This window comes from Berghia stephanieae, chromosome 2 (genome assembly GCF_034508935.2).
Source record: "Berghia stephanieae isolate SIO BIC M18660-M18661 chromosome 2, UCSD_Bste_1.3, whole genome shotgun sequence".
NCBI classification, from domain to species: domain Eukaryota; kingdom Metazoa; phylum Mollusca; class Gastropoda; order Nudibranchia; family Aeolidiidae; genus Berghia; species Berghia stephanieae.
In genome coordinates, this window is record NC_088361.1 from 128787113 (window position 1) to 128797112 (window position 10000).

Sequence of the window (10000 nt, forward strand, 5' to 3'; positions counted from 1 at the left end):
ATGGATGGATAGAATAAAAAATGAAGAAGTATGGAAAAGAACACAGCAGAAACCAGTAGGAGAGGATATAGGAAGAAGACGATGGAGGTGGATTGGACACACGCTTAGAAAGAATGACTCAACTATAACAACGAAAGTATTGGACTGGAACCCTCAGGGCAGAAGATCAAGGGGAAGGCCACGAGGAACATGGAGAAGAATTAAAGAAGCTGATATACAGAGAAGTGGTAAGACCTGGAATGAGATAAAAAAGTTGGCTCAGGATAGAAAAGGATGGAAACTGTTTGTCTGTGGCCTATACCCTGACCCAGGGTGAAAAAGGCAATGATGATGATTGTCTTCTGGCACTTTTCTATTCACTTCATATCTTGTTGTCCTCAGAATAACGAGGTTAACCTTCCGATGACCCCTCTTTGTCATCAGTGTGTCAGTGTCAAGTGTCAAGGCCAAAGTGGTCGAAGACAAGCGACACGTTCAAATAAGAAATTTAAAAACATCAAAAGCAGTCTCGGGTTAAACTAATTGTGAGGTCAAGTCGCACCAATCAATCGCACACAGGTTGCTGAAATACTATTCCCTTGAGTTCTTGATCACATCTATGACCACATTTCAGGTCAGTCTATATTTAGATATTCATAAATTAATACGCTGCCGTCGTGTAAGAAATAAATGTTATGTTTTGTTTTGTTTTTATTTTTTAAATTTGTTTTTCATCTAAACGTTGTCTTTCAAAACTAACCAGTAAAATTTTAATCGGGATACATTAATGTAATTTATTCTTCAAAATGTTTTATCACTTGTAGCATACATTTATTACTCAGTCAATTATTTATAAAGAACTATTTTTCTTGTAATGGAAGATGTTGTTCGGTTGTTTACTGTTTTGGTTGGCCGAAAAAAATAATAGAGAATAGTGTTGTCTTTGTGAGTGAGTGTCTCTCAGATTTTTTCCTATTTTTTTGCAACAATCACAAACCAGATCATCATTTTATCTTCTGTCTTCTGCAAAGTGTGGTAAGATCTGTGTGCCTATTGTGCATTTTCAAACTTTGCACTTTTTATAAGGTGTATTGACCGATTATTATCTGCTTGGGAGAATTCTGACTTCTGACAAGATGAAATGCGACAAATTACAAAGTTTTCATCTAACATTACATTATATACACATTTATTAGAAATTCCTTTTTTTTTGGTCAGCTATATCTTAGTATTAACGATGAGATGTTGGAACGATAGTTTCCTTATTGATTAAAAGATTTGGAAGGCCATTCCAGATTGCGCAGGTCTGTCTGTTATCAACTGTACATTTGCAATTGTCTTTTATTTACAGGAAACGGTTTTCATTTTGATTTCGAAGAAAGGTTTTAGACACATCTATAATTAGTAATTAGATAGTTTTGGAATTGGATGAGATCATTATTACGTTAGTGTTAGTTGAATGGTGAAATTATCAGTAGATTAGTCCCATTTAATGTATTTTTCTTACTGGATGTGTAAACGGTTGTAATTCATGGTTCATCAATCATAGGATTTGGTCTTATACTCAAAACAACCCATCCTTTTCCCTGTTTAATTATTTACATTTCAGTTACTGATAATCATCAAAATGAATATGAGAACGCCACCATCTCTACTTGGCAATGACGGGGGTGGAGCTGGTGACATTACCCCTATAATCCAAAATGAGGAGGTTGATTTCTCTGAATATATGTGGATGGAACAAATGGATGAATTTGACCAACAGGTGATTGCTATTCTTTCATTGATTATAGATGTATTGAGTCTAGAGATGGGATTTTTCATCAGGCTTATCAGAAAGGTTTATCATTTTATCTTGGCTGTGCACTTGAAATCATATTTTGTTAATTAGTATACATAATTTATATGCATTTATTAGCGATCAAATGTAATAACAAATATGATTTTCAAACATGGATACAATTGTAAAGATGGCAAATTTTATAAAAGACAGAACTTTCATAGTTTCACAGCACTTTTATTATATTACTTCATATTTTAGCGATTATGAAATTTAAGTTAATTGCAGTGTCCAATATATATTACTATTTAAGATAATTTTCATTTTTATAAGTGGTGTGATTTTTCTAATTTCAAAAGCAGTTATTTATAACTCTGGCAGACGCCATAATTATATAGGGTTTCCCAGCAGTTTTAATATTTCAAGTGATAGGGTTGAGGGGGGAGAGGTTGGTTGAGGAGTTCCAATAATTAAAGAAATCCCCTCTTAAGGTGCTGTGAAACTACGGAAGTCCTTCCTAAAAGTAATCTGAGTCGAAACCGGTTCCTCCCTGTTGCGAAACCATCTTTGACCACTGAACTGGAACAGATATACCACATAATTTATCAAGAAGTAAACTAAATGAAAAATAAATGAAAAAGAAATGGAAGATCCTGACCTCCCATAGCGGGCAGGGAGGTACATACTGTCTTCTATACCCTTATATCTGTTTTCCAACATGCTTTCTGTCTTTGTCCTGGAATGAGATTACTTGGTTTTTTATTGTCCCTGGTCGGAGTCCTGGCTGGGAGGGAAACAGTCAAATGCATAGTTATTGTTTTGGGAGATGATATTTTTTTTCCTTGTAAATCATCTCTCTGTTATGTATTATATTTGTTCTAATTTATAATGTAAGCATTTGAGTGTATTCCTCTTAGTGGGGGCTGTGCTTGTGTCCAGATGAGACTTATTGGTGATCTCAAACTAAGTACATTGATGGTATGCTCTTGGAATCTACATCTGATCCCTATTTGTTCCCAGTTCCCCTTTGTCTTACTTTTTCTTGGATGCTTTAATTGTAATTCTAGAACTTTTTACTATCCCATTTTCTTCCTTTTTACTGGCGTTGATATAACCTAAATGTGTTGCAAGCGCCGTAAAACCCTTAAAAACAAAAACAAACAACAAAGAAATGGAAAACCTTCAACAACAAATGAATTTAAAGTCATCATCATCCTGTCTTGAGCACATTGCAGGGCAGCTGTCTCCATGAATCACGATCCTCTGTGGTGCACATGAAATTTGTGTTGCTTTTTAAATCACATCATTTCAAGATGTCTGCAATAGTCTAAAAGTTATGTTACCAAGTTATGTTTCCTAATAAATGCATCTTGTGCGTGAAAATTCAGGGGGAAGGAGGATGCTATTATTATGCATTCGTATATGTTAATTTTTAAAATGTAATTATATTATGCATTGTTTGAAATAATCATTTATTGTTCAATGTGGCATGAATTCTTTCCATGCACAAACTTCAGATTGGTAGGTCCCTGATTAGAGCATAAAGTTGAGACCTCGGAAAAGGCATTCTATCACTGCACTTAGATGTAAAATTAGCTTTTTCTGTTAAGTGTTGTCTTTTCTAACAAATTGTAATTTAGCCTTACCAGGCGTGATGTCTTGTCCTACATGCATGTGACTTGATGGCTCATCTTTTCACACTGTCACTGTTAAGCATGGTCAATGGCTGGATGAGTGACAGTGATCGTGGAAAATTGTGGTCACAAAGATGTGTTCTTGGGAGACACATTACCCCACTCGACTCAGTTTTGAATGAGCATTTGGCTGTAGGCAGTTACAGATATGAGTTAGTACAAAAAGGATACCTAACAAGTGACTGGTACTGCATGAAATGGAAATATGGTTCCATTATGGCCTGCTGGGGTAATAAATGAAATGTTGCAAAGCTCATTGAGAATGGCAAATCCATGGAAATGGACTGTATATAAATGTTGAAGTGTTCCACGTTTATTGGATATTTCATTTTACAGTGGTGATCAAAAGTAACGTTACAATTTTGATATGCTCTCCATGGCAAGAAAGATGTGTTCAAGGAAATTAAATGATATACCATGTTAAAGGAAATTAAATTCTGCTTACAATGGTACCACATATATTCATATAAACATCACTTCAAGTGAAATGTGGTGATTTGAAAGTATTCATTTAATGATCCCTATTTAGCAAAGGTAGAACTGAACACAAAATATTGCATTCACTGTAGCACGTCTTCCGAGTGGGATTCAAAAAAGTTGCACATTTTTCTGCATTTGTTGACAACAAATTCAGCTTTTTGTTGTCTGTTAGATCTTTACCTTGCTCTGACATCGAGATCTAGAAATCCTTATAAACTTTTTATGTCAAGATAATTTAACATCAGAACAACATTACCATGCCAAAACTGAATTGTGAAGAGCGGACAATGTTGCCTGAACTTTTGAAAGCTGGATATGATGTAAATAGGGTGGCTAATATTTTTTACATATCTCAACTGTCGCTTAGACCACAGGCATTTTTTGAGTGGGTCAGTTAAAGATCTTTCAAGACAAGGATGGCTATGCTTAAACAAAGGCTCTCACTGATGAAGATATTCTTCACATGCATGAAAATGAAAAGGGCCTGTTCAAAACAACCATTGCCAATGCTCAAAACTAGGACAATGCAACAAACTATGCGATGTTAACTTCTAGAGGCAGGTCTGTTCAAGACGTCTGACTTCGGCGATGCTGGCCATACACCACCGCATGAATCATGAACAATAGTCCCACAACCACATGGACTCAAGAACAAATAGTCACAGTTGACTGAATGCTCAACAATACATTGCAACCACACGTCATTCTATTTATCAACCACCAGTCTCAAATTTAACTCTTAAAAACCGCCCAATTAGGAAGAGACAATGGTAAACTTTTTACTTTTATAATTGAAGTTTGAACCAAGATAATTACCAAAATGGTCTACAGTCTTACAATGTCGACGAGGTTTCAAGTAAGGTCCTTGCTTAATACTGAGGGGGTCAGATATGTTACTGATTACTAAAAAAAATTCCGCCAAGTTGCGATTATTAGTTTTTAAAAGTTAACTGTACAACAATGGTGTCTTGCCTGTCAATGGATTTGTAATTTTATGAATCCTTGACCATTGATATATAATACTTAGGGATTTAGAGTATGTAAAGGTGACAGAAAACAAATTTTGATCATTACTGTATGAATGCAAATTTTTATTTGTTTTTCTTAGCAGTCTGGTGGGAATGTCATAGTGAGGTTTCATTGTATATTTAATTATGGTGATATTTGTTTATCATTTCAGGTAGAGGAAGAACTTTTAGAACAAGAAATGATAGAACAGGGTTTTGAGGATTTATTTCTAATGGAACAATTTGCCACGGAAATTTTATCATCCTCACCTGTAGAAAATCCATTAATAACTTTTGATTCGTCACAGCCTCATAGACAAGATTCTGTAGTTACACTTTCCTTTGGTAGTGAGGTGAGTAACTGGTATTACAATTATTAGAATTAAAAGTTTTGTCATGGGCAGCAGTGACAAGAATACTCAATAGTGAGATTTATGTCTAGAAGTCTTTATTATAAATATTGTTGTTTGGATGTTTAATGTTGTAGTTACAAGCAGTGTGAAGACATTAAATTTGTGTTCAAAAGACGTTCCTATTGGTGCTTGAAAGAAGGCGCACTGAAGGTTGCTATTCTGCAGACTGATAGCTAAGAAAGGTTACGTTTTGAATTTTATAATTCCCCTGGAGTTTTTTATTTATTTATATTGCTCAATTCTTAATATGACACAGATACCAAAACTCCAGTTTCACCAGAAAAAAATCCAGTCTGTACCAAAAAATTCTGGGTTGCAGGCAACTTCTGTTTAATTTCACTGTCATATTGTTCAAAGGAAAGCCTTCACCACTTCCAATTGTCATCACCACATCATTATTTTTACTGCCATAACTCCTACTTTCATCATCATTACCACCACCACTAACACCTCATTATCATCACTACCACCACAACCATCACTGCAACTGTATAACAACATATTATCATTACCACTACCACAACCACCACCATTTAATCATCACTAGTACTACAACCACCTTCACCAAATCATCACTACGACTACAACCATCACCACCAAATCTTCCCTTAACACTTACTACAACCACTCCCACCACCACATCATCATTACCATCAGTACCACAGCAACCATTTTCACATCACAACCAGGAATACAACCACCACCACCACATCAAACTACCATTACCACTACAACCACCCCATCACCACCATTACTACTACAACCACCACCACCACATCACCACTACTCCTACTACTACTAATACAACCACCACATCATCACTACCACAATTGCTATAATCACAGCCATCACATCATTTATCACAACCACATGCGGCTATGTGGTCTTGTGGTAATACACTCGCTTTTGGATCAGGACTAGGTTTCAACCCACGCACGGGGCATAATTGAGTCTTTGGGAAAGGCTCTTTACTCACATTCTCTCACTGTACTCGGGTGTAAAATGAGTACCTGGTCGTTAACAGCGTTGTCCTGTCAGAAAAAAAGTAGTTAATATCGCCTAACAGGCGTCGTGTCTCGTTCTACATGTTACGTGTTGCTATAGGTCATGGACCCTTTGTAAAGCGCTTTGAGTATGTTGAGTGGACATTGCGCTATATAAAAGCCCAACCAATTGTACACTAACCACCACCACATCACTACTACCACTGCTGTAATCATTACTACTACCATTACCATCATCATTACCACTAATACAACCACCACCATCACATCTTAATCACTACCACTACAGCCAGCCCAAAACATCATCACTACCATTACTACTACAACCACCTCCAACTCATCATCACTACTATTACTACTACTAAATCACCCTCACTACTACATCATTACCAATACTACTACAACCAGCACCAGCGCATTATCATTACTACTGCATCATAATCACTATCACTACTACAACCACCACATGATCATCACTGCCTCTACTACAAAAACCACCACCACCATACTACCTCATAATCACTGCCACAACTAAACACCACCATCACATTACTACTTCAACCACCTCCAATATCACCACCACTACCACATCCACTAAACCACAACCACTACGTCATCACAACCACTAGTCTCAACCACCACATCATTACCACTACAACCACCACATTATCACCACTTAACTACTACTTCAATCACCACCACCACATCATCATTATCACTACTACTTTAACCACCCCCAATAACATCACTACGACTACAACAATCACTACATAACCACTGCCACTACTACTGCAACCACCCCATAACATTTTCACTACGATAACTGCTACAACCCACCACCACCACATTACTACCATTACTACTACAACCACCACCAACCACACCATCATCACGACCACAACTATTTTAACTGTCCTAACATCATCACTACCACTATTACTACAACCACCACTACCGCATCGTCACTACTACAACCACCACCGCTACATCAGGGGGTCAACAATTTAAAAACAGAAAATCACTTTTAAAGACAAAGTATTATGCATAAAAACTAATTGTTTAAAACATTATCACAATAGCACTTGCTACTATTTTCATGCTAAAAAAATTTTCAAATACGAATTTGTTTTAACATGACGGTTTACTTTCATTTCTCTTGCAGGTTATTGTAAGTAGCAGGCTTAACCCCTTAGCCCCAGAGTTTGTCCCGAGGAAACAGTATTGACAGTCAACCATGATGGAAGGGGAGAGGGAGATGGTTTGCCTGATAAATTCCAGCCTTTATGTCAATCATTGTATTGATATTCATTTTGTAGCATCGTCAGTAACTAACATTTTGTTTTAATAGTTTTTCTTTCTCCACTTTTTAAAAGTAAATTTATAAAGTCTTACAGTATAGTTTTTTAGCCTAAATTTCTACATTTCAACATTTTGTCTTTCTCGGCATGTTGGTGTATGAACCGTTTTATGCTGTTTTAATAATTCTCCATAACTCCATGAAATATTAGAACTGTCTTTTTAAACTGAGCATAAGCAGCTGTGTCCTGACATTCACCTGAGACATTCTAGTCACTTTGTTGATGAAAAAGCATTGGAAAAATCCTAGCCTAATTCATTCTTTTTATTGTTTTTAGATCACTAATCCAGATCTTTTGCAGATGCCAGAGTTATGAATTTTTTAACTGCTTTACCAGAGGTGATAGGCAAAAATTGTGCTATTCATTTGGCTGACACCTATTTAAATCTATGCTTTTTAATTCTCATCTTTTTATCCTATTTATTAACTATTTAACTTGTTTGTCTGAAAAAAAAAAAAAAAGAAAGAAAAAAGAATTTTAATTTTCACTTTGGGTTTTTCTTTTTATCTTTAGGTTTAGGTTTTTTTGTATCGGGAAGGAAAATTAGTCTTGCTTTTATTTAGTGTTTTATAGGCAATTGTCATAAATGTCAAACGTCAGTAAATCAGCAAAGTTTGTTTTTTTTTTCTTAAGAAGCGTGAGGATTTAGTCATACCTACTGATGTATTTGATTTTAATCTCATATTGTAAATATGTACTTAGTCTGGCCACATTGTATGAATTTTTTGGGGGTTTTTTGTTGTTTTATTTTAATGCAGCTGTGTTGTGCAACTAATGAAAGGTTTTGAATGCTAATTGTTTGTGCATATGAGTATGAGAGAGTTCGGCTACAAATGTATGGTTTTGTTTGAAAAAATTTAAAAGAGATGAAAAACTTGCAAATGAAAAATGTTAGTTGCATAGTTCGGTCAGAAGTAATATTTTTATTGCTGTGCGTGTGTGGATGGATGGTGCAAATGGACTGGCGTCTTTCATTATCTAGTAACATTTGTTTTAAAATTAATAAACCATTGTTGATGTTGCTAGATAAATGTCGAGTTGGGTTTTTTTCAATGACGCAAGAGTATGTGCTGGTTTAATCTGGTCTGTTTTACCAATATATGTGGTCGGAATATTACCTTGCCTTTGTTGCTACATGGACAATAAATTTGTGACACACATCCTGATCTTTCTTTTGTTCTTTTTCTTCTTTTTTTTCTTTTTTTTTTCTTTTTTTTTTTGGATTGCAAGAACGGATTGGGGGAAAGAACTAGGTCTTCTTGAAAGGGCCTACTTCAGCTCTTTGTCTTCTATCCCCCTCCACATATGTTATTGGTGGGGATAATGAGTAGTTTTCCTCATGTGGACAAAACGTTTCCGCATTTTGGTATGAAAACGTCCCAGCTTAGAATGTTGAGCTGGGTGGGGTTCCTACCTCCCATAGTGGGCAGGGAGGTACTTGCTGTGTCTTCTATCATATCTTTTTTCCAATTGCTTTCCGTCTTTGTCTTGGAGTGAGATTGCTTGGTTTTGTCCTGACCTTGGCCGGAGTCCTTGGCTGGGTGGGAAACAGTCGAATGTATAGTTACAGTTTTGGGAGATGATATTTTTTTCCTTGTAAGTCATCTCTCTGTTCTGTACTGTTATTCTTTTCATTTTTAACATGATTTGTAAACATTTGAGTGTATTCCTCTTAGTGGGGACCTGTGGTTGTGTCTGGATGAGACTGTTAGGTGATCTCAAACCGAATACTTTGGTGGTGTGCTCTTGGAATCTGCATCTGTTTCCTATTTGACCAAATTCCCCGTTGCCTTAACTTTTCTTGGGTGCTTTAATTGTAATTCTAGAAGTTTTTACTATCCCATTTTCTTCTTTTTTACTGGCGCTGATATGACCTTAATGTGTTGCAAGCGCCGTAAAACCCTTAAAAACAAAACAAAAACACACAATGTTTAGTCATCTTAATCCGTTATTTTTTTTATTTTTTTTTTTTAATGTCCAGGTCAATAGTGGGTAAGTCGCCAGGTCCTAACGATGCAGAGTGGCTGTCATTAATTAGGCACTTGGCTGTTGGCCGTCACCCTTAATTATCCGAACTAACGACCAGCTGAGCTCTAGCCCTTCGGTCTTGTGCCATGACGTAAAAGTTAGATGTAGTTCCAGTTGCAAGATATTGCTGATGTTTGGATTTGGCGAGAGGAATGTGCGTCTATCGCAAAGTACTTTTCTCCAGATCGAACAGATCCAGCCACCCAATCACTGTTCTGTGGACAGGGAATCAGTAAAAAATCTCTTCTGCACTTGGG

At 36.3% G+C, this 10000-nt stretch overlaps 1 protein-coding gene across 4 annotated transcripts; it reads left to right on the forward strand.

The window, feature by feature from the left end:
- The first annotated feature begins 583 nt into the window (after window positions 1–583).
- LOC144966600 (polyadenylate-binding protein-interacting protein 2-like) lies at window positions 584–8875 on the forward strand. 4 transcript variants are annotated; one of them, XM_078903303.1, is made up of 4 exons: window positions 584–613; window positions 1589–1744; window positions 5114–5293; window positions 7520–8875. In XM_078903303.1, exons 1-4 carry the CDS (start codon window positions 599–601, stop codon window positions 7580–7582), a joined length of 414 nt encoding a protein of 137 aa, XP_078759429.1. In that variant the 5' UTR covers window positions 584–598; the 3' UTR covers window positions 7583–8875. The 4 variants fall into 4 exon arrangements, with proteins under 4 accessions (XP_078759429.1, XP_078759430.1, XP_078759432.1 ...); XM_078903304.1 differs by lacking the exon at window positions 584–613 and adding an exon at window positions 847–1014; XM_078903306.1 differs by lacking the exon at window positions 584–613 and adding an exon at window positions 886–928.
- Window positions 8876–10000: the final 1125 nt, after the last annotated feature.

Coding starts and splice junctions, on each gene's coding strand:
- LOC144966600 (XM_078903303.1), top strand. Junction 1,745..5,113: donor TGGATGAATTTGACCAACAG/GTGATTGCTATT, acceptor TTATCATTTCAG/GTAGAGGAAGAACTTTTAGA. Junction 5,294..7,519: donor CACTTTCCTTTGGTAGTGAG/GTGAGTAACTGG, acceptor TTTCTCTTGCAG/GTTATTGTAAGTAGCAGGCT.